The sequence below is a fragment of the Phaseolus vulgaris genome, chromosome 11 (assembly GCF_000499845.2).
Source record: "Phaseolus vulgaris cultivar G19833 chromosome 11, P. vulgaris v2.0, whole genome shotgun sequence".
NCBI classification, from domain to species: Eukaryota; Viridiplantae; Streptophyta; class Magnoliopsida; order Fabales; family Fabaceae; genus Phaseolus; species Phaseolus vulgaris.
The window spans coordinates 34,972,846-34,998,250 of record NC_023749.2 but is presented as its reverse complement, the minus strand read 5'-3'; the positions used below and the strand labels follow the sequence as shown (position 1 = coordinate 34,998,250).

The 25,405-nt window shown below is 33.5% G+C and overlaps 2 protein-coding genes across 3 annotated transcripts; both read left to right on the top strand.

Annotated features, from left to right (window-relative positions):
- Positions 1 to 4,493: 4,493 nt before the first annotated feature.
- On the top strand, positions 4,494 to 6,866 carry LOC137818347 (protein WHAT'S THIS FACTOR 9, mitochondrial). Its single transcript, XM_068621708.1, has 2 exons — positions 4,494 to 4,630; positions 5,533 to 6,866. Exon 2 carries the CDS (start codon positions 5,552 to 5,554, stop codon positions 6,623 to 6,625), a length of 1,074 nt encoding a protein of 357 aa, XP_068477809.1. The 5' UTR covers positions 4,494 to 4,630; positions 5,533 to 5,551; the 3' UTR covers positions 6,626 to 6,866.
- On the top strand, positions 4,495 to 18,783 carry LOC137818336 (uncharacterized). Of its 2 annotated transcripts, none has more exons than XM_068621688.1 (8): positions 4,495 to 4,630; positions 8,446 to 8,594; positions 8,679 to 8,801; positions 10,049 to 10,251; positions 11,701 to 11,844; positions 16,956 to 17,173; positions 17,381 to 17,639; positions 18,159 to 18,783. In XM_068621688.1, the coding sequence occupies exons 2-8, from the start codon at positions 8,507 to 8,509 to the stop codon at positions 18,285 to 18,287; spliced, it is 1,164 nt and encodes a 387-aa protein (XP_068477789.1). In that variant the 5' UTR covers positions 4,495 to 4,630; positions 8,446 to 8,506; the 3' UTR covers positions 18,288 to 18,783. The 2 variants fall into 2 exon arrangements, with proteins under 2 accessions (XP_068477789.1, XP_068477797.1); XM_068621696.1 differs by lacking the exon at positions 4,495 to 4,630 and adding an exon at positions 6,350 to 6,488.
- The last annotated feature ends 6,622 nt before the right edge of the window (positions 18,784 to 25,405 follow it).

Genomic DNA, 25,405 nt, shown 5'->3' with positions numbered 1-25,405 from the left:
TTCACTCACTTCTATAAATTTTAAAATTCTCAAAAATTCAGAAGTAAAAAATTACATCTTCCAGATTATGTAATCCAGAACCTATTTAACAACTCACAATACTAGATTACTATTCAAAACTTATGTAAGAAAATAAACCTACCGGATTACATAATCTGAAAGTAAAAAATTACCATTTTCGGATTACATAATCTTAAACCTATATAATAACTAACAATACCAGATTACATATGGAACTTATTTAAGAAAATAGGTTATGGATTACGTAATCTGGAAGTGATAATTTTTTACTTCTAGATTACGTAATCTGGTAGGTTTATTTTCTTACATAAGTTCCAAATTACTTAATCCAGTATTGTGAGTTGTTAAATAGGTTAATCCATAAGTGGTAATTTTTTTACTTTCGGATTACGTAATCCGTAGTGTAAAACATTACTTTTATTTTTATCTTTTTACTAAAAGATAATTTTGAGAATTTTAAAATTTATGGAGGTGGCTGTAGAAGTGATGGAGGTGCAGGAAGAAGAAGTCCTCTTCTTTTAGACTTCCCATGCTTCTTCTTTTTTGTATTTTGTTTTTTCATCTATTGTACATCCACCTTAACATTCTCATTTATGCTACTCCTACCCTTTTATCTTGTTCAATGTTCAACATTCATTATGAGAAAGTATAATTGGATTTATATTACTACAATAAACTTTCCTTCTTTGAGCTTAGCATGTACTTTGCAATCACAAATAATCCTTGTTTCCTTTATTCTCCATTTTAATCCTCTAGTTTGTTTCTTATGTGACATCCTAGATAATTGTTCCTTCAATTTGAAATTTGATCTTAAATATTAAACTTTTAAAAACTTGTGGTATCACTACAAGAAAAAATTATTTTAGCGGATGTTTATTTGACAATATGGTAAGTGTCATAATTCAGTAATATTTCGTACAAAAAGATAGACATTTATAGACTTTAATTGATAAGATAGTTATAATTTAACCTCTAACTTAGGAATTTTAACCTTTGTACATATTTTTGGATTATAAGACCAATATGAACGATTTATTCATAAATTTGTGTTAATTTCAAGAATCTAGGGTAAAATGGAGGTAAAAAGGCTAAAGGAGAATGGACAAGTGAAAGACAAATTTGAAACTTTGAAAAATTGCCCAAACTCGTTTAAGCAAGATCACTCTAAAGGAACTAGCCCAAAACTCGTCCAATGCTCACTTAAGCGAGTTCACTCCAGTGAAGTTGTGCTTTTATCATAAAACTCGCTTAAACGAGATGTCACTTACTCCAAGACCAATTAGGTTAAATAGAAGGTGTGAGGCATAACCCTAAGTATCATTGTAAGTAACCAAAGGAAAGAAACCCTAAAGGAGGCAACAACCAAGGAGAAACATTGTAGATCTTCTTTTCACTTTAAAAGATAACGTGCAAAATGTAATGAGTAGAGAGAAGAAGAATCACAAGAGAATGGAGAATAAAAATGAAAAACTTCTATAGAACTAGAAACGACAAAACTATTAACAGAAAACTAAATCTGGAAACTAAACTACAATTACAACTACTCTTGCGCCTAAGTGTTTGTAATCTACTCGTTATATTTTTTCCTCAACTAATATCTATTTATAGAGTTTCAAAGCTTTACAAATAGGTGAGCCTTGAATTGGGTCAACAAAACTGAGTTACAAGTAACTAAACTAATTGTTTTCAACTTATTCTTTAACTTTTGTTGTCTAATATTGCATTGACGTTGACCTTTGACAACCTAGTGCTTCATTTTATTGACTTTTACTCTTTCACTTGACCTTTTCTACTCTTTGCATTATAAATATCTTTATTAAAGCTCCTTACGATAAAGAAAAGGTTAAAAATGTTTCTTCAAAAAAGATGAAAAATATGTGTAACCTTGGATTGCAATTTGTTGTTGTTATGATTCTCAAAAATCAGAATATATGTGATAATGTTTGTTCACAAAATTTAGAATGTGGAGGCATGTAAATGAGAATTGATGTGTGTATGAGTGCGTGAATTGTATTACATCATAAAGTATATGATTGATTAAAATTTGCTTCCTTTTATTATGTATTGTAATATTCTCATAATTATGTTTAATACAATCGAATCGAAGGTGTAATACTTCTAGCTAAAACTAAGAGCTATTTTACATTAAATTTGAGACTTTATACATGTATTGAAATTTATATATTATATATATATGTACAGTATATATATATATATATATATATATATATATATATATTATAAAATAGACGTATATATTTTGGGCATTATAAATATTATATTTTTCTATGATTATATTACTATTATATTTTTCTTTTGTTTTTATAATTCATTTTTAGGCTCAAACATTCTTTTCACTTTGAGCGCACGAGTTAATCACTTTAATGTGTATACCATAAGAAAATGCATTTGTGAGAATTTATTTTTTGGCAACGATCAACAAACTATTTTTTTCTTACTTTTTATCAATTTAAAAATAATTGTTTCTTCAATTGTTGACTATTATCATTAAAAAAGCGGATGTACGTAACGCATTTCATTTTTGTTTAATCGTTTATTTTTATAAAGAAAAATATCAATGCTATATAAAGAAGGACAGTTAATTTATAATTTGAAGTCTTTAAAAAATGTTTAGCTTCTCTTTATATATACATACAAATTATTAAAAAAACACAAAAAATTGAAATATTTCATAAAAGATTAATGCTCATACATTTTTTTTTATATAAACTTTAATTTTTATAATTAAATGTGATATTTTAATTAATTAACGGGACTTAATCAACACGACTAAAACGCAGAATGGTATATAGTTGCTTGCAGAAGTTCTTAAAAGGAAAAACCCATAATCTTTCTCTACGCTTTAAAGATTGAACACGAAAGAAAACGAAACCATATCCACTTCCAAGTAAGTTCAACTATTTTCTTATGCATGTTACTCATGAATACGAGTATCTTTTTTGCATGCATTTTCTTTTCTTGATTTTAACATTTTCATTGCAGAGAGCAAGAACCGAGTCTCTTCAACAATGGAATGGGAAGAAGATGAAGAACTGGTGAATCAACAGAAAACATTGATGGTTGTTTCTTTCATGGTGTTTCTTTATTCACTGGTTATGATGCTTATGTCACTGTTGTTCTCTCATCACTTAATATCAGTCTTCTTCATTCTGGTATTTGGAATCGGGTGTGCCATGAGCCTCACACTTATGGCAGCCATTTCACCAGCACTTGCATGTGTAGGGTTTACCATTTGGTTCTCTTTCTTTTCTGTTATTTGCTATCACAGTCGTTCACGATCAAGGGATCTGAGGAATGCTAGGGATTTGAGGAATGTTATCCCATGAGAGACATTTTCTTTTTGCAAGCTCTTACAGAAACCATTGCTGAGAGCAAGTTATGAACAATTTTCCTCTTGTGTTTTTGTGATTGTGCCAACATAGAAACAGTGTTCCTTCAGTGTGTGAAATAAATTGTTCTTGGCATTTCTTCATGTTAGTTGTTTTCTTGAATCATCATCTTTTCTTGAAACCATGGTTTTAATTGATAGTTTATTTCTGTCAAGATTAATTTTAGTTAAATTTTCTCGCATAATTTTGTTTCAATCACAAAATAAGTGCCCGAATCAACAATTTGTCTATTCTTCTTTATCTTCACTTATCATTTTAATAAAAACTCATTTCTATTATATTTTCAATAAGTAAAAATAGATTTAATTACATTTTTAGTCCTACTATTTATTTATTTATTGAACCTTAAGAGTATTACATTGTTACACTTTTTTAAATTGAATATTTTATTAATAAAGGTCAAATTAAACAAAATAATTAAATAATAAAAAAGTAAATATATTACATCTAAAGGCTATAGCCTATATACCATATAGCTAGTTAAGTCATATATGTCATATAGATTACTTATTTTTTAAAAGTTATCATATAAAATTGTGACTGTTAATATGAAATAAATTAACTTAAACCTACATGAAATGTTTATAATAATATTTATAATAAAACACTAAAATACATGTTAATTATATTTTTCTTGAAAACAATGAAATTTAGACCCTTTTTTATAGTTTTATTATTTCAGAAATATTGGTTGAGTTTGCATCCTCCTTTTTAAACCTAGAGTCAATTAAAATAATTTTTGTTAAAGAATATATTTACTTTCATTAATATGTCACTACAATCACTTTTACTATTTTTTAAAATAATCTACAGTGTAAATATTTTTTATATTACTCGCTAGTCACAGATTATTCCGTTGACTTTTTTTTTCTTGATTAGCTTAAAAAATTCATATATGTGGTGATTTTTATTAGTTAACAGTATTATTCTTTGGTAACAATTTAGTAGACAGTAAAAAACTTTGTATACAGTGAATAGACATTATTTTTTAATATAAAATTAGAAAATAAACTTTCAAATTAAAAATAATAATAACTATTTATTTATTACTTGTTACAATTTGTTTTTTGGTGAGTGATTTCACGAGCGGAGCGCATAGAAACAAGTTCCGGAGAGGAGGGTTCTCTCCTTAAACGACGTCGCTTTTTTTTCTCCTTCTTCTCCTCCTCCGACGATGCTTTGATCTCTCTCTCATTCAGGTACTTTTCATCTGCATTTATTTGAGATCTGTTCAATTCATTACCTATGAATTGCTCCGAAGTTCCGTTCTCAGTGGATGCTTTCACAGAAAATTTCTATATACTTATTTTCCTTTTGGCTATTTTTTTAATTTTTTTTTTTTGGAGATTAGACTTTTCTGGCGCACAGAACTGCCGAATCCATATGTAATGTCGATGATTTTGGTGTTTTATTTACGAGAAATTTAGGAAATAAATTAAACCGAAGTTTGGATGTTTACTACATATTATGTTGAATAGAAAATTGTTGATAATTTGGGATGATTCGAGAGTGTTCTTGTATCTCGGGCTGCATAGTTATTATTGCTGATAATTTATCTCTACTTGATTTTCATTGAACTAAGCAATGCTTCTGTTGCTTATAGATAGTTGGTTTTAATTTATATTCCCAGCTCCAAATTTTGTTTCCTTTCTGGAATCGAACAATTATTTTGTGTTCTTATCCGTATTAGAATTTTGAAGAATAGTTTTGATTGGATTTCCGGTTGTGTTTTGGTGTGTTCTAATTGCGAGTTGTGACTTCACCGACTCAAATCTCAAATATTAGGAATATCCATATAAGCCCAGCAAGAAATCTTATTCCTCCCTGCTGTTGACATTACCTACCTTATGATAGGAAATTCTGGAGTTAGTCTACAGTTACACAAGCTGTTTAGAGTATAGACCAAGCAAGGGACTGAAAATCTAACACATCATTGTTTTTTTTAAATGTAATAAAATAGTTGCAGAGTGCATAAATTTATGCAGAATATATTTTTTTATTTGATGACCATTATATTCTATATTTTATTAGGTTAGCACAAGTTAGAGTGTGTAAACCTACAGAAGACCTTTTACCCTATAACAGTGTTTCCACTTTACAGGGTAGTGAGCTGGTTGTTCATGGCTCTTTCCTCCAGACATCCACATCTGTTCAACCATATCAGGACTTTTGTAAATGCAAAGGTCAAATGGGTTCGAGACCCATATCTTGATAATGCAGTCCTGAAAGAGAAAGATCTCAAGCAAATAATTTCTCTCAAGAACGACATCATTTCATCTCCTTCCAAATCCCTCTCCATGTATACTGCTTCTCATCTGAAAGCTTCTCTCAGCCTTCCCACTACAACTACCAAATTTATTGACAAATACCATTGTGTCTTCACCCAATTTCAACCTGGTCCTGGTCTTCCTCCAGTTGTCAAACTCACACCTCAAGCCTTTTCCATCCACAGAGAAGAAATGGCTGTTCATAACTCTCCCACTAATCGTGAAGACACTGTTCAGAGGCTCTCAAGGCTTCTAATGCTTGCTGGCATGGCAAAATTGCCTCTTTATGTAATTGAGAAGCTAAAGTGGGATATGGGTCTTCCTCATGATTATGTGACGACCCTTTTGGCCGATTACCCTGATTATTTTGATGTTTGTGTTGTGGAAGATCCGTCATCTGGAAAAGAATTGCTTGCTTTAGAGCTTGTTTCATGGAGAAAGGAGCTTTCTGTGTCTGAGTTAGAAAAGAGGGCAAGGAGTTTGGGCATATGTGGAGATAAAAGAAAGCATGATATTGCATTTCCCTTAACTTTTCCGAAAGGTTTTGATTTAGTGAAGAGGGTGAAGACTTGGGTTGAGAATTGGCAAAAGTTGCCTTATGTTTCTCCATATGAAAATGCTTTTCATCTTGACACAAATAGTGACCAAGCAGAGAAATGGACTGTGGCAATATTGCATGAGTTGCTTTCTCTTCTAGTGTCAAAGAAGACAGAAAGAGAAAATTTGCTTTGCTTTGGAGAGTGTTTGGGGTTGGCCTTGAGATTTAAGAAGGCTTTGGTTCATCATCCGGGTATATTTTACATTTCCAATAAGATTAGGACTCAGACTGTTGTACTTAGAGAGGCTTATAGTAAGGATTTTTTGGTTAAGAAACATCCATTGGCGGGTATGAGATATTGGTACATTAATCTTATGCACAAAACATAGGAGCACAATGAACAAGCTGATTTGTGGATGATCGTGATGTTAACAAACTGATTCTCTGGATGATCATGAAGTTGAAGCTTAGCTGTTGAACCTGAAGTAGTTTCCATTCAAGCTATCTAACACATCAATGATGTCTGATTTTCAAAATATTGAGTGTTAAAATATTTAATTCAAAAATATTGGTTTCAAGTGCTAATGTATGAACTTAATTTCGGTAATGTAAATGCATTTTGTTTTATTACGTAATGTCTTGTAAATTTATATTAGTTGGCAGTGGCACTAATGCTACTGCAGCTGTCAACAATCACAGCAGGGTGGAGCGGATGTTTGGCATTCCTTGACAGACATGCTAAAGTTTTATGCAAGTTGCAAGCACAATGATTGCTCATAGTGATTGTTGGGGTTACAATTTTTGACAGGGACATAATCTCTGTTATTCCCATGCTGAATTTAGATCCTGTATGACTGATTGGGGAAGCTTATTTTTTTCTTCTCCAATTGTATACATCTGAAGTACGCTGTGTTTAGTTCCTTGTGTTTAATTGCACACAGATATGTGCTGTTCCTTCCTACATTTTTATTCTGCAATCCACCAATTGCTAGGAGAAATTTGGCAGCACTTGCTCACCAGACATGAAAGGCAAGAAAAGATTTCTGATTTAGTTGAGGAAATTCTCAGTTAATTTCAAAAACTAAAAAAAAAACTGGAAAACGAATGATAAATAAAATATAGGAATTAAATCCTAATCACAAACAGCTAAAATTCAGCCACTGTATAGTAGATACTTTCCAACTATAGTCATTTCATCACAGCTTCTGTTGGAGCTGAGTTGAATTTCCTCTGTTTTAGGGAGCTTCTCCAGCCCTTGTTTAGCAAGGTTCCAGCCCCCTACTATGCTGCCTGATCTGCTACTCTACTACTTTGTATTGAAGAGAATGTTTTTTAGGCATGAAAATAGTATGTGATTCACTACTCTGAATGCTACAATGGTGACAAAATAACAAAGAAAGTAAATGTTGTCGGTGGTAGGAACTGACTGATGTTGGAACTCAGGATAAATGATATTGAGTATTCTTAAGAACTTGAAATTTAATCTCTTAACTCAATCTTACAAAATCGGTTTGAAAGGTGAGGTCTGGACCAAAAAGCGTGCCTAGGATATGCTCTTAATGACTATGATACCCTCCTAAGAAAGTGGAATTTGAGCCTAACTCAACCTCCCAAAACCTGTTTGTGATGTGAAGTTTACACCCACTTATATACTATAATTTGGTTTTATCTCTAGTCGATGTGAATTCTTCAAGTATCTTATGCAACTTTTGGGATCTTAACTCAATTCCTATTCATTTCTTCTTTTGTTGTCATACAATTATAAGGTTGACATTTTAAGCTAGCAAAGCAAGAATTCTCTGTTTCCACATATTACAAAATAAATAATAATTACACTAAAAATGAAATCACATAATCCACTAGTCATTTTGGAGTGGGCTAGGGCTTAGGATTAACCATCAACCAGCCTAATCCTCTCCATTAAAGGCTGGTGTGTGATCAATGATGGTCAATGGGCTGGTCTGGACCAGTCTATTTCTGGAGCAGGTAATTTATTTTCCGATCTAATATAAGTTTGATTTTATAATTTGCCTGAAATTTGTATGATTCTCACAAGTTTTGTGATATATAAATTTTCTTTTTGGTGGCCTAACTGTATGATTTTTTAATGGAATTTTTTTTGCCTATATTCTCTCATCTTTTTCTTATCCTTATATGGCTTTACTTTTGTTAAAGCACCTGTCTAAGTTGATTTGTATTGTATGTGCAGCTGAAGTGCAAGTGTAGGACATTAGTTTCTTCATCGTTTACTTGGTGTTGTATTCAAGTGAATGTTATCAGCCATGAAAATATTCAGTGGATGGCAACGATTTGTTTTTGGTCTTCCTTTGTTTTTCCTCCTCGTCCATCTGTTTTCTGGTTGGTAATCTCTTTTGTTTTTAGAAGTTTAAATTTATGTGTTTGATTGGGACATAACAAGTTAACATAGTTATTTTTAATCAGTCATGGAATTACACAAAAACTCAAAAGTGGAAGAACCGCACAAACAACTAAACAAGAAATTTGATCATCTGGTTCTTGGGCCTATTGCTGGACAGGGCTTGTCAAATCGTTTGCAATGCCAAGGTTCTTTTTTTATCCCTTTACCAAAGTTATTTGATTTATGCTCTTGATTCTTAAATGTTTTCTTGCTCAGAATAATATGATTCAGAATACGGTTGTGTTATTAGACAGGAGACCTACCCAAACAAACCAATTGGACTTTGCAAGTATATTTTAGAAGACAGAATAAGAGGGGAGTTTAGTGGGTTTTGGCAGTTAGTTGCGGTTATAAATAACCCTCTTAGTGAAGTGATGAGGAGATCTTTTTTGTTTTGTAAAATCAACTGGGATATTCAGTGTGAAAGGAGAGTGCTCTTTTGGTTACTCTTGTGTACATTCTTTTGGTTACTAAACACAGAAATTATTCTTTCTTTATATCTTTTCTCTGTCAATTTGTTCATTGATTGGTTCTTCAAAATAATTAATTCCTTTTCTGAAGAAAGAAACCTAACAGGTTGTCTCAAAATCTTTGGCTCTATCATATATAACTACTGACATAAACCCATCACTCACTGATTATTGAGAAAATGGTAGCTAGCTTGGAATGTTTTAGCAATTTTTGTAAATTAATTGTATTCGAGAGGTAGGTCATTTAGAATTCACAAATGTTATTCTCAAAAACCTTGTATACAATACAATCTTACAATAGTATAAGATGCTAGAGCCTAAGGATCTTTTCTATTTTAATTTTGTTAATCTAGTATAGTATAGAAAAGAGTTGAAACTATCTAACTTACTGATGATGAATAGTGTTGACAGCTGAAAAAAAGCTGTCAAAGTAGGTCAAAACTTGTGGGTCAACTCAGCCCACCAAATGAAAAGTGTGGCCGGTTGGAATGGAAAAATAAAGAATGAAGCTAAGATAACGCTTTGTAATATTAAATCTCTATGATCCAACTGTTAAGTAAGTCTAATTTAATGTTTAGAATACCTTTTTAGAAGAATATAAGTAAATAAATGTCAAACATAAATGTCCAATTTGTTCAAAATTAGGAGTACATGATCATTGAAATAATGAAGTGGAGTTACTTTATTGAGAGTTAATCTAAGCGTAACTTGATCCCTACATCTACATTTCCTTGAAATTTTGATGCCTATTTTCTTTCTGTTGATTATATGCATTAAAAAATTCTCAATTCACAGGAGCAAAGCTCTTACTAGGTACTAGGACCATTATATGTTATAGGAGGTTTTGCATTTCCTTGAAATTTTGATGTCCATATTTTTCCGTTGATCTAATGAATTTAAAAGTTCTCAATGTCAATTCACAGGGATAAAAGCTCTTAATAGGACCCATTCTTCTGAAAGTAGATCAGGTGTAGATGGAAGTATCACATTTGTCACTGTCTTTACCATTTATAATACTTCCATCAATGATATGGACGACAGATCAAACACAATAGTTGGCAATGCTTCATATAATAAGTTTGGCAGGTCCATGGCTGTGTTGAATGTCTTCATTAACTTCATTCAGGTAAATGTTGAATAAAAGTTGTGGGTTTGTCCCATTGCAAAGAGCATATTGCCTTTGATTATTGTGTAAACGGGAAATTCTAACAATACACATTTTATTACTGGTTGAAATTTATTAGAAATTTGTGGCTCCTGCTTTTTATTTAATGAGCTCTTTTCATGATTTTGTGGTTTTCAGTAAATTTTAAGTAATAGTAGCCAGTTTTATGATCTTGTGTATATTCTTTCTTTACTTTGTAGATGTTTAGTTAAAAGTGTGTTTTCTTTGTTCTGGTGTTAACTTGAGATACTGGAATATTCTTGTTTTCATGACTTTGTCTCCTTTTCCTACCTTGGCACTAGTTTTTCTGATACACATATACATCCTTGTCAACATTTGGCTACTGATAAATTTCAATTCGTAGGCAACAAGGATAGCTTAAGTGATTGACTAGTAAATAAACCTTTGGTACTGTGTGTATTACAAAGTACAAACGGCACTGGATTTGCATCATTCATTCATCACAAGCCTTAGAATTAATTTCTCTCCATTGGGTAAAATAGAAATGCCATAATCATGAATTCTATATCATTTGAAATTAAATTGTTTCTATGATGAAAAACAGAGATGAGATGACTAGTTAATCTCACTAAACTAGTAAAAATATAGCAGTGATTTTGTCAGAAACATTTACATGTTTTGAAGTAAACTTGCTTAATAGCAGAGTATATCAATGATATCTGCAACTTGAAAAAATTTTCCTTCTGAAATATTCAGTATATATATATTAGTTTGTAGATTAGAAAGGTGACAACTTTTTAAGTTTTTTAAGGATTGTGAAGAGGGTGGGCCATAACACAATGGTAAAGTTGTGCCTTGGTGACCAGTTGGTCGTGGGGTTCAAATTTGGTTACCAACTCTTCATGTACAACGACCCTCTCTCCCATACCTTTGCATAGCAACGTGTCTTCAGGCACCCGGGTGTGTTGGTTTTTATTGGAAGGATTGTATTTCTGAATTGCAGCGTACTGTTATTAACCATTGGATTCATTACTCCAATAAAATCCATCAGTCAATAAAACCACACTCAGATGTCTTGTCTCTGATATTTCTTCTGTTCTTGAATCAAATTACTGTTTTGTTAGTCACCCAGGTTGAATATATTTTGTAACAGGCCCAACTCATATAACACGTGCTCTGGCTTGAGGGAGAATATTTAAAGGAACATGCTAGTATCAGAATGGCGAATGTTGATATCAGTTGCTTATAGTTAGGGATTTGATTTTATTACCATTGATTCTTTGTGTCAAGTTAATGTAAAATAAATAGAGCTGTGTTTGGTTTTAGATGTACATTTACCCAATAATAAATATTACAAAGGAGATTTATATTTTTTTGACCTAGAGCTTGTTTTCTTACAATTATACTAAACAGACATCATTCATTCAACATTGTGCTTAATGTGTGCAGGTGGCAATGCCCCAGAGCAAAGTGATTATTCTCACAGATCCTGCGTCTGACCTCTCGGTGCAAAGAAACAGGGTCTCTCTGTATGCTATACAAGGTGATTATTCACGAGACAAGTTGATGCTCCAAAGGATCAGGTCTTACATTGTAAGATCACATTGCATCCATAGTAGATATAACATTTGCTGGTGAAAAATAATTTCTCATCACTCATCAGGGACTACATTTAGCTGAATTTTTTTCCTGCTCTGCTGTTTTCTGTTTAGTTGTAATAATCTATACTATAACTGTCTTTTTCCACACCCAATAATTTGGACCATAGATCAGAGGTTTTTGCTAGTTATTAAAGGAAAAGAAAGAATAGGGTAAATCCCTTGTGTATATTGAACACATAGGGTTATGTTTATATAGGAAAAAGAAACATATGGGCTAAGCCCATTACATAAATATGAGATATCTAACAATATCTATAATATCTCATAATATCAAATAATATCTAATTATATCTAATAATATCTAACACTCCCCCTCAAGCTGGTGCATATAGATCATATGTACCCAGCTTGTTACAAATGTAATCAATCCTAGGTCCTCGTAAGGGTTTAGTAAAAATATCTGCTAATTGATTATTTGAATTAACAAACTCAGTCTTGATATCTCCTGATATAATCTTTTCTCGAATGAAATGACAATCAATCTCAATATGTTTTGTCCTTTCATGAAAAACTGGATTTGAGCTAATATGAAGAGCAGCCTGATTATCACATATCAGTGTCATTTGAGTAACCTCTCCAAATTGCAATTCTTTAAGTAACTGTTTAAGCCAAATAAGCTCACAAGTAGCCGAGGCCATAGCTCTATATTCTGCTTCTGCACTAGATCTTGCCACAACACTTTGTTTCTTGCTCTTCCAAGAGATCAAGTTATCACCAATGGAGACACAATAACCAGAAGTTGACCTTCTATCAGATGGAGATCCTGCCCAATCAGCATCTGAATAACAAACGACTTTGGTATGGTTATTATGACCATATAACAAACCTTTTCCAGGAGAGCCTTTAATGTACTTCACTATACGAATGACTGCATTCCAATGATCTTCACATGGAGAATTAAGAAATTGACTCACCACACTGACTGCAAAGGAAATATCAGGACGAGTAACAGTGAGATAGTTCAATCTTCCAACTAATCTCCTGTACTTCTCAGGATCTGAAAGAGGCTCCCCCTGATTGGGTAGAAGCTTGACGTTGGGATCCATGGGAGTATCAACAGATTTCGAATTCATCAACCCAATTTCCTCCAAAATATCTAATGCGTATTTTCTTTGAGAGATAACAATACCAGTATTGGATTGTGCTACCTCAATCCCCAAGAAATATCTGAGTTTGCCAAGATCTTTGGTCTGAAAGTGTTGACAAAGGTGTTGTTTTACTTGTGAGATGCCATGGTGATCACTGCCGGTAAGAACAATGTCATCAACATATACTACAAGATAGATACACCCAGCACTCGAGTGACGATAAAAAACTGAATGATCGCCTTCACTGCGAGTCATACCAAATTGTTGAACAACATTGCTAAATTTTCCAAACCAAGCCCTAGGAGACTGCTTGAGGCCATATAAGGATTTGCGAAGACGACATACCAATCCAGAAGACTCCCCCTGAGCAACAAAACCGGGAGGTTGCTCCATATAAATTTCTTCCTGCAAATCCCCATTAAGAAAAGCATTTTTAACATCCAGTTGATAAAGAGGCCATTGTTGAAGAGCAGCCATAGCTATGAATAAGCGAACAGAGGCCATCTTTGCTACTGGAGAAAAAGTATCACCATAGTCTAAACCAAAAATTTGGGTATAACCCTTAGCCACAAGACGAGCTTTGAGACGATCAATAGTACCATCAGGACCAACTTTGATAGCAAAAATCCACCTGCAACCAACAACAGATTTCCTAGATGGTAAAGGAACAAGTTCCCAAGTTCCATTATTCTGAAGCGCATTCATTTCATCAAGCATGGCCTGACGCCAACCAGGATGGGCTAAGGCATCACCTACAGATTTTGGAATGGATACAGAAGAAATAGACGAAAGGCAGGTATAAAAGGGTTGAGATAGTCTATGGTAACTCAAAGCAGTATAATGTGGAGAGGGATTACGAGTAGAACGTATACCTTTACGAATAGCAATAGGAAGATCAGGTTCAACAGTCGGAGGTTCAACTATAGGAGCCGGAGGGGGATGAGGTGTTGGCACCAGAATAGAGTCTGCTGATGGACGATGAGACGGTTGACGACGACTATACACCTGAAGAGTTGGCGGCGGTGGTGAATTGTTAGGTGCACTAGGCACAACAAGAGGAATATTAACTTGATTAGATGAAGAAATTGAAGGAGAAGGACAAGACTTAAAGTAAAGGGAAGATTCACTGAAGGTGACATCTGCTGAAATAAAATAACGGTTTAAAGACGGTGAGAAACATTTATATCCTTTTTGTGATCTAGTGAACCCTAAAAAGACACATTTGTGTGACTTAGGAGATAATTTATCAAGACCAGGACTAAAATTATGAACAAAACATGTGGACCCAAAAACTTTGGGAGGTAAAGAGTGGAGAGGGTCATGTGGAAATAAAATAGAATGAGGAATTTTGTTATCTAAAACTGAAGATGGCATGCGATTAATGAGATAACATGCACTAAGAACGGCATCACCCCAAAAACGCTGAGGAACATCACCATGGATTAAAATAGTACGAGTTGTTTCAACAAGATGTCTATTCTTGCGCTCAGCTACCCCATTTTGTTGAGGTGTATAAGCACATGAAGTTTGATGAAGAATACCATGAGAAGCCATAAAATTTTTAAAAGAATGAGAAAGATACTCACGTCCATTATCACTGCGCAAAATTCGGATGGAAATTCCAAATTGATTTTTAATTTCATTGTAAAATATTTGAAATATAGAAAACAACTCAGAACGGTTTTTCATTAAAAATACCCAAGTACATCTTGAATAATCATCAATAAAAGTAACAAAATACTGAAATCCTAAATTAGACTTAATACGACTTGGTCCCCAAATGTCAGAGTGAACTAAGGCAAAAGGAGATGAAGCACGTTGTGAGACACTACGAGGAAAAGAACTACGAATGTGTTTCCCTAACTGACACGACTCACACGATAAAGTAGACACATTAGACAAACATGGAACAAGCTGTTGCATCTTGGCAAGACTAGGATGACCCAACCGAGCATGAATGAGAGATGGAGAATCCATAATTGCGCCAACATGTGCAGAGATCTGTAGTTGATAAAGTCCATGAGACTCACATCCGGTGCCAATCATCCGTCCCGAACTCCGGTCCTGTAAAGTAACAGAATCTTTGGTAAAAGAAATAACACAGTCAAGGGAACGAGTGAGACGACTAATGGATAATAAGTTAAATGGAGACCCAGGGACATAAAGAACATTATCAATAGATAAAGATGAAAAAAGATTAATAGTACCAACACCATGTGATGGTACCTTATATCCATTGGCCATGGTAACTGAAGGTAAATAACCCGTAGTAGATAGGGAAGAGAAAAAAGATTTATTACCAGTAATGTGATCAGTGGCACCTGAATCTAGAACCCAAGGGCCATGGGAAGTGGAGTGAGTGAGGCCAACAAAAGATGTACCTGAATGTGCAACAGAAGCCGTGGAACTAGGGTTCTGACGATCCTCATACCATTTAAGAAATTCATTGAAAATAGCAGGCTGGCTTGGGGTATCAATTGAAGTATGGTCCATGGTAGAAGGTTGCACAGGGGTAATTTGAGCAACCGCAACAGATCTAGGAGGACGACCATGTAAGGCATAACATCTGTCAATTTTGTGGCCAAGTTTGCCACAATGGTCACACTTGTGACGCCCTTTGCCCGGCTTGTGAGCGCGAGTACGATCATTATGCTGAGATACTAAAGCAGAAGAGTCATCAACATGAGACGTTATATCAGCGGTGTGTTTACCTGGCACGCGCAAAAGGGTAGAACAAGTGGAAGTAAAATTGGGCACAATAGGAGATCCCAAAATTTGATCACGAACGTGAGAATAATCATCAGGAAGACCATGTAAACCCAATAACATGAAGAACTTGGATCTTTGTTCTAGTTCTTGAGAAGGAGTAGAGGCAGGAGGTAATAACTCATTAAAATCATGAAGAAGAGCATGAAGTTTACCTAGATATTCTGCCATTGTACCATCAAGACGTTTGGGAGCAATAATTGTGAGAAGATTTTGACACACACCATAAAGACGTTGAGTATCATTGGTGTATAATAATTTTGCTTGTTCCCAAACTTCTGAACATGTTTCATAGGTACGAAAAATTTGTTTTAAAGATGAGTGAATGGTCGATTTGATAACAATGCATAATTGAGCATCAATTTTCGACCAACGAACAACCTCATTTTCAGCAAGAGTAGGATGAGTAAGATGATCAACATAACCTTGACTCTTAAGCCATAATTTAATATCTGATGCCCAAGTGTCATAATTGGTTCCATCCAATTTGTCAATGGAAAGATGAACATTGACGTAATTAGTATAAATAGATGAATCCGGCATAATGACGGAAGAAGAAGCCATAGTGGCAGCGGAAGCGGAAGAAGCCATAAAAGATAAGGACAAATCCAGTCACCGGTTAATTGGCGGGAGCAACAAAGATGAAGGCTCCGACAGCGATTCCGGCGGTGTCTCCGGCGAAGGTCCGGCGAAGTTCCGGTGAAGGTCCGGCGAAGGTCCGGCGAAGGTCCGGCGAAGGTCCGGCGAAGGTCCGGCGAAGGTCCGGCGAAGGTAGGGGTGGTGGCTGGAAAAATTCCAGTGAATAGTGGATTCACCAATAAAAATTGAACCCTAAACCCTAAACTCTAACCTTATGCTCTGATACCATATTAAAGGAAAAGAAAGAATAGGGTAAATCCCTTGTGTATATTGAACACATAGGGTTATGTTTATATAGGAAAAAGAAACATATGGGCTAAGCCCATTACATAAATATGAGATATCTAACAATATCTATAATATCTCATAATATCAAATAATATCTAATTATATCTAATAATATCTAACACTAGTTTTATCTTTGTTACTCTTTATCTGGTACTGTCTCCTCTATTGATCTAGTAGTGTTGTTTAATCATTATATTTGTGTTTAGAACTTTAAAATTTTAATTCTTTAAACTAAATGACCTTATGTTTTCCTTCTTCACAGACATTTTTAGAAACAAGGCTCCAGCAACTTTCTCAGAAGCCGGGGGATATCAATCATTACATCTTCACTGATTCTGATATAGCAGTGGTTGATGATTTAGGGCAAGTTTTTCGTGACCATCCTAATTTTCATCTGGCTCTGACCTTTAGGAACAATAAGGCCCAACCTTTGAATTCAGGGTTCATTGCAGTTAAGGGTACCCCGGAAGCAATTTTAAGGTGATAATTGTCCATCCGATTTAAAACCTGCAATTGTAAAATGAAAATTATATGATTGTAACACTATCCTATCCTCCATATATACCATGCAAATGCCTCTGATATGCTTCTTTGGTCATTTGCAAGCTTGTTTTTCCCATTTTCTTGATTTATCCCACATATTTTTTGATAAATAATTTTTTTAATTTAATTTGATAATCAATGCAGGGCAAAGCTTTTCCTACAAGAGGTCTTGAAAGTTTACAGCACAAAGTATAGAAACGCTTCTCGTATGCTTGGTGATCAGTTAGCTCTTGCTTGGGTTGTTATGTCGAAACCTCATTTTGACCCCAGAAGGTTTACCAAAGCACTTGCTTTCTCAGAAGACATTGGGGGTACTTCAGTATTGTTCTTACCTTGTTCTCTGTACAATTGGACTCCGCCAGAGGGTGCTGGTCAATTCCGTGGCATGCCATTGGATGTTAAGGTATAATGAAGATTTACAATGGCAGGATTTCTTTTTGGTCCTAAGCTGAGTGCTTTAGTTATACTTTTGGAAATTATACATAGATATATCATATGTTTAGTTTTTAAATGTTTATTTTAGACTTACAACAGCAAGTATTCTGTCTGATTGCTTGAAAATTTTGGGAAATATTAAAGGTAATATGATACAACACAGTCCAGCACCTACAGCAGGCCCATTAGACAGAAGGAACACCCACAATGGATGAAAGACTACGTAATGTAATGGGCCTGTGAAGCATAACTACGGTAGTTCTTTTTACTACTATATGCAATGGGTTCGTCTCGGCCTAATGACTCTACAAGTCCAAAAGCATCATATATTTAAATGATGAAGCACATGAATAAAGGGAGAAAGTTTTTACCCTAGTTGAGTACTCTATGAATAGCCGTAGGTCATTCTTGGTCTCACTGTAGCGAAAACTTAGCACTCCTTTTTGTTTTAACATGACTTCTGTTCCTGGTTTGTTTTTGGATGCAGGTTGTTCATTTCAAAGGATCAAGAAAACGCCTAATGCTTGAATCTTGGAATTTTTATTCTTCTTCTAGAGAAATTTCAGACATGTTATGTCTCATTTTGGGAAGTGGAAGAACCAAATATGATTTTTGAATATAGCAGTCCAGAAAGGTTCACATATCATATGCAGCAACTTGTGGTGTTAAAGTCTCCAAATCCTACTGCTGAAAATTCAGACATTACCCTCTTGTTAATAGGCGAAAGGGTACTGACAGCTGCAAAGTGAAGGAGAAGAATTGGACCCGTAAATGAGTTGATTTATTCATTCTTCTACTTGAGAAAGTGCTTATAGGAAGGAGCACTTTTCTTCTCGATGGTCATGTCAAGTGCATGTGGAGTGTGATATTATTATTTTGAAAAGATACAGTGGTATGTTCATTCTTGTGCAGTCTGAAAAGATATTTAAAGAGTCTGGATTGCTTCCAAATGATTCAGCTGGTCAGATTTCATTGACCTACAAGTTGTAGAGTCCAGTTAACGAAGTTGAGCCGCCCATTCATGGGTGAAATCACAATGAATATTGCTTGTTTCCATAAGCATGTAAAATTTCAAGTGCTAGATCAACTGAAGAATTATATTTTACTGACTACATATTATAATTATTGTTTTTCATTTCTTTGGACACATGATCAACTATTAGACAACCATCAGACAAAAAGAATCAGACTGGCTTTGCTTAAAGTTCACAAATTTAACTAATAGTTATTATTTGAAATGAAATGCCATGAAGGCGTACATGTAATTGTGGCTAGGAAACCACAAACTGCCTAGCAAATTGGTGTATTGATGGGCTTGATTTTGGATTAGAAGATGAACATGTCAGTGCTAGGGGTAATTTTAATGGGGGAATTGTTACTGTCATACCTCTTTTTAATTAAGTTCATATACTGGTATTTTGTTTTACAGAAATACTATTGAGGAAAATATGTTTTCCATGACTATTGTGTACAATAGAAATACAATTTTACGGTGTTATAAGATTTTGCAATACATTAGAAATATGGTTAGGGCTGTGTTTTAAAAAGTGTTTTCAAGCTGCAGATCTCATCAGGAATAGGTGGAGCAACTTAGTCATCTGTTGGAATGTGTGTATAGGAAATGGTATAAACCGATTTGGCTCTACTGGTTTGTGGAGTGATTATGTGACATGTATGATATTATATACCATATCTCATCACATAATATATATATATATATATATATATATATATATAATTTATAGTAATATTTGTGTGTAATTTAATTTTTATTTGTGTATTCCATTATTGTAATGAAATTACTGATTTAATGGTTTAATATTAATCTATAGTTGTCTAAGTATTTTGATCGACATTGAGGGTGGAAAATAATTAAAGAGAAACACTAAATAAAAATTCTGATACAATGTTTTCCTTGTGTAAGAGATACACTATGCAAATATAGATTTCTTGTGTAAAAGATAAGTACATGTTTTTGTTATCAATAGAAACTTATTTTAAAATTAGTGTAATTTAAGTTGAATATTATGTAGATAGACAAATTTTTAAAATTTAAGAAATGGAAAAAAAAGTTGTATTCAAAACCACGATTTCAAAATGAAAAAATAATAAAAATTCAAAAACAGGTTAGATTTTAAACACCGAAATCATTATTCAAAGGACGACTTTATTTTTTTTAACCTTTTTTTATTACTTAAATAATTTATTTTTTTAAGTATTTTTCTCTAGTAGTACATGAAAGCACGTTTTTTTTAATGAAATTGTGCATTTAAGTATATTTTAGAAACACATGTTTGATTACTACATACTATTATCATCATTCATGGTTTTTTTATAATTACCTTTCTCCTTTTTATATTTATAGTCAATATTCAATTTACTAAGTATGATGGTTATTAAAAAATTAAAATCTATTCAAAATGGTTCATTCGGTTAACTTTGAACCTTTGGACTAACAAAGTTAAATGTTTATGATGTGGCATAGATAGGTGCAAATATGGATTGTGATTTGTTGTCTGCATAGGTCTTCTCTTCCTCCTTCTCAACTACCCCTTCACCCCCACTGTTTCCCGCATGTGCTTCCCCCTAAACTCGCCTCACATTTCGCTTTCTCACCTTTGTCACGAAACTCTGCAACATCTTCATTGTTTACCTCTCTCACCTTAGTAACTACCTCTCCCACCTCACCCTCTTCGATCCATTTCTTGATTTCTTCTGAAGTAAAATGATTGATGAAGAAGGGTAGCGCAAAGCGGCTTGAACGGAGTTTGAACATCAACGTGAAGGAATCAACCCTGGTGCGCCCAGCGAAAGAGGTGGACCGGCAGTTGCTGTGGAACTCTAATGTCGACCTGGTGGTGTCCAATTCCCACACGCTCAGTGTCTACTTTAGACCGAACAATGCGTCCAACTTTTTTGAGAAAAGATTCTTAAGAAGGCCCTAAGAAAGGTGTTGCCCTTTTATTCAATGGCTGGAAGGCTATGACGAGACGAAGATGATCACATGGAGATTGACTGTGACGATCAAGGGGTTCTCTTCGTGGAGGCCACACTGATGCCGTCATCGACGACTTCAGAGACTTTGCGCCCACCCTTGAGCTTCGGCAGCTCATTCCCTCTTGGTGTTACAGGTGTGTTTTGAGCTTTATTTCTTAAAGTGAGTTGATTTTAGATGGTTCCATTTTAGAGGTGACACTTTACTTATGATTGAGATTTTAACAAGTATATGGTGAGACCTAGGGAGGATCCCCACTAGACAGGAACTTAACCAAGAGGTTAAGTAAGTGTGAAAGTTTACTTCCAAAGGCAAAGAGGAAAATCACATAATAGAGTGAACATGATGTATGGTGCGGAATGTAAAAGACATGACAAGAAACATGATAACATGAAGGAAAAGATGAAGGAACACAAATATAGGAAGCATAAAAGATAAGTGGCGTATGGAAATGGTAGAAGAGATGAAGGAAGAATGCTTATGGTGATGGAAGAGAGTTGGACACGCCACTTGGAGTGTGGTTTCTTCAAGATGAGTGTAGAGGGTTGCCACTTGAGAACTCTCAACTCACTCAAGATAAGACCTAATGCTTAAAGCAAACTAGCCTCACACAATTTGTGCAGAGTTTTCCTTCTTCTATAAAAATCAACTTGAAAATACATGGAGTAAGACACCCTATTTATAGGAATGAGTGCTTTGGAAAACAAGATGAGAAAGGATAGGATGGTAAATGTGTGAGGGGGCTACCTTTAGGGTTTGACTAAGTCAAAACCGCACCTTAGGCCACTTCTTCTGGAAACTAGGTAAAAAAACCAGCTAAAATGATAACTACACCCCCTATTATGCTAAAGGCACCTATTCTAGCCTATCTTGCTATTTGGACCCCTAAAATGAGCCCAATTTATTTACATAACTTTTCTCTTGTGGAAAAGACCATAAGGAAGAATTTCTAATATTCTGGTTTATAGCTTCCTCTTGTTCTACTGATACTTTCTTTTTGTGAAGTGATTGATGTGTCCTTAGTCATCTGTTGGTTGCACCATACATCATTCTCACCTTATAATGTATTTTTCCTTTTGCTTTTGGAAGTGAATCTTCAACACTTATTTAACCACTTAGTTATGTTTGTGTCTAGTGAGAATCTTCCTAGGTCTTACCATATAATTATTAAAATTTCAACCATAAGTAAAGTGTCACCTCTAAAATGAAACAATCTAAAATTATCATAATTTCTTATCTTACCAAAAATCATCAGAAATCATAGAATTTAGAAGAGATAATAAGAATAGTATTTGAGTTATGAGTCAACATTTTTAGTGCACGATCCATGCGTACTCTTTTGGTTTTGCAGGTATGAAGATGCTACTTTCATATCATCAATATTATCTTATATTTTAAATTATAATTTTTTTAATTATTTTACTATATTTATTATTATTATTATTATTTTAGTATGAAAAATAGTTGTCACATGAACGTAAGCGAGTATTTGATAATTACTTTTCATAATAAAATATTATATTAAAATAATAATAATAAATATAATTAAATATTGTATTAAAATAATAATTTATGAAATTGTAAATTTAGATGTAAAAAAGAATGATAATGTAAAAACTTCATCCCCTGCGGTGTGTGAAAGGTGATATAGAAGCAAGTAATTTTCACTTTCCAACTATTTACAGCTTCCAGATTTCTACGCAAACGTAACTTTTGAAATTTTAATCATCATTTAATGTCTGTAACTAACTGCCTGTAGAGAATTTTTATACGTTTGATTGGTTAAAAACAAAGTATGTAAGTTTTTCAATTTTAAAAAAAAAACTATACATAAGTTCCACATATTGGAGCAAATATATTTTTCTACAGTATATTAAAACAAATATATTAAATATAGAAGAATAATTTTGATTGAAATAAAACTAATTATAAAACATGCATGTATCAACAAATTATAACCACAAACTAAGAAATTTCAGAAAAAAAACCTCTTTTGAAGTAAAACTCTTCCGGTGGCTTCAGGAAGGTTGATTGAGAGCGTTGGGAGTTTACGAATGAAGGATTCGAAGGAGGGAAGAAGCATTAGCTAAAGAACATAAGGAGGAGGAGTAAGTAGAACAGATGCATGAAGGAGCTTTCAATGTAGAAACTGAAGAAGGACCAAAACATTTTGAAGGTGGAAATTCTGAAACTGAGGCAACAGAAAGAGAATTCGCATCTTCAGCTCACAGATGTTCAGGAGAGAGTTCGGTGTGCAGAGAAGAAATACTATTAGCGATCTCACTTGGGGTTGCGGAAGTTCTTGACGGAGGTGAAGAAGGAGAAAATCTACTTACACAACAAATCAGAATCTATATTTACACTTATTTATGCTACGTCATGAGCGTTTAACTTTATTAGTCCAAAGTTAAAGATCAACTTAAATACATTTTAGAAAATGTTAGGATTAAATTAATTTTTTTAATAACCAGCATAGTAAATTAGATATTGACCTTAAATGCAGGATGAAAAAATAATTGTAATTTTTCTTTTCCATCTTACTACAACTTTAAAAAGAAATATCGGAAAGGGGTAATTTTTTTTTGGACAATTTAAAAGAACAAAAAGATATATTTCATATAAAATTTTAATGTAAAATTATATATGAAATATACGGTTTTAATTTTAAAATATTATATTATGTGAAAATATAACAAAATTAATTTTTTTTTGAATTCATATATTTCATAGACGATTTCTATTTAAAATTATATAAAATATGTTTTTAATATTAAGGAATAATAATATATCAAATTAAAAAAAATTAAAAATTTGGAATTCGTATATTTCATATACGATTTTATTTAAAAATCATATATGAAATATATGTTTTTAATTTTAAGAAATAGTAATCTGTAAAATAAAATAAAAATTAAAAATAATAGAAATCAGAGAAGTTTAAGTTACTATTTATAAGTTTTTTTTTATATATAACTAAATAAAAATAGATTTTTATAAGATTTTTTGTTTCGTTAAATAAGTTTTAATAAAATATTTTTTAATTATATGTAGTCACTACAACAATAATAAGATTTAGCTGCAATAGAAAGCGTGGGTCACACTATTTGCATAGGTTAAGCCTACACAAAATGAAGAAGAAAAAAAAAATAAAAAAAATAGTGTTCGTCAAACACACGAAAAATCTACACACTACAAGAAAAAAAGTAATTAGTTTTCACATATTTGTCGGGGCTAAATGTGGACGCATTTTTCGTCGACCAAACCCACGCAAAATGCAAACTAAAATAAAAAATAAAAATTATAATAATAAAATTTTAAATTTTTGTAGGTTTAGCTCACACTATGCTTTTGAAGCTAAGTCCCCGCTATGCCTTTGAAGTTAAGTCCCCGCTACTTAAACGTTTTGAAGGTTCAACCCACACTATGATTTTAAAATGAAATATAATAAAATTATAATTAATTTATTTCAAAACTTCTAGTTGTTGAAAGGTGTTGAACTCGAATATGAGCCAGAGAGCCCACAAAACTACTGAGGGAACATTTCTTCCTCCACTCCTTCTTCTTCCTCCACTCCACAAAACTCCGTGACAGTGACCGTGCTTCGACCGTGAACGTGCGACCGTGAACATTCATCCTCCACTCCTTCTTCTTCTTTGACCATGATCGTGCTTAGACCATGAACGTGCGACCGTGAACGGTGAGTTTCACATTTCTTCCTCCATTCCTTCTTCTTCTTTGACGACCGTTAATGAGTAACCCTAGGTTCTTGATGTAGGTTTCCCATATACTTGTTTTTTCTTACAATTATGATGCTGATTTGTGTAATCCTAGGATGATTTTTCTTCTTACATGTTGATTTAAGAGGATGCTAAGTTCTCGAATGATTTTGATGCTAAGTTCCTTGTAGGTCATTGATAAAGGACTGTGAATATCTTAGCTTTGTGAGGTTGGATTTTAGCAGGATGGTCCTTTAAGTGGATTTTAGCAGGATGGTCCTTAGTTTTCTAGTAGTGGAAGCATAGTTGAATCTCTAATGTCATTATATTATTGACCACCCGAATACAAATAGTCCTTTACCTGACATGTTACGAATAATTTGTGTAAAAAAGGTATAAGTGAATACACATTGGATTACTGAGGGAGTTAGGAGTAATAGTGGTCCTTTGCGTTATTCGAATTGTCTGTTGTAGGCAACAAGAATCAAATTCCCCTCAACACCTTTCGAAAATGATTTATGCTATTTTAATATACCTTCTAAAGTTTGATTGCACTCCAGCGTTTTTCAGTTTCCACGAAGTTTCAACACCTTGTTTGGATCAACACAACCATTCACTGTCACCCTGCTTTGCTTTCGGTTTATCTCCACAGATTTATGTAATGCTACAACACATATCTCAAAAGCTTAAGATTTATATGTTAATTAACATATAAATATTGCACATGTGCAGCAGACCTTGAACTGAAATTAAACTTGAAGAGGATAAGAATTCAAATCTCAAAACCCATTAGGGTTAACTTAGTGGTATGAGGAGTTTAGTAGATAGTTAGTGTGAGATTTTAGGTCAGCCACGATTGTTGAAAATATTATTCAACACGTTATATATATGTAAGGTATCTATTTGTGTTGAAGGTGTTGTGAAGGTATTGTGGATGGATGGAGATGATGGAAGACCAAAAGCTGACTGAAGGGGAAGACCAAAGTTAGTCAGTAAGGGGTATTGAATTGCAGTAGGTCTCAA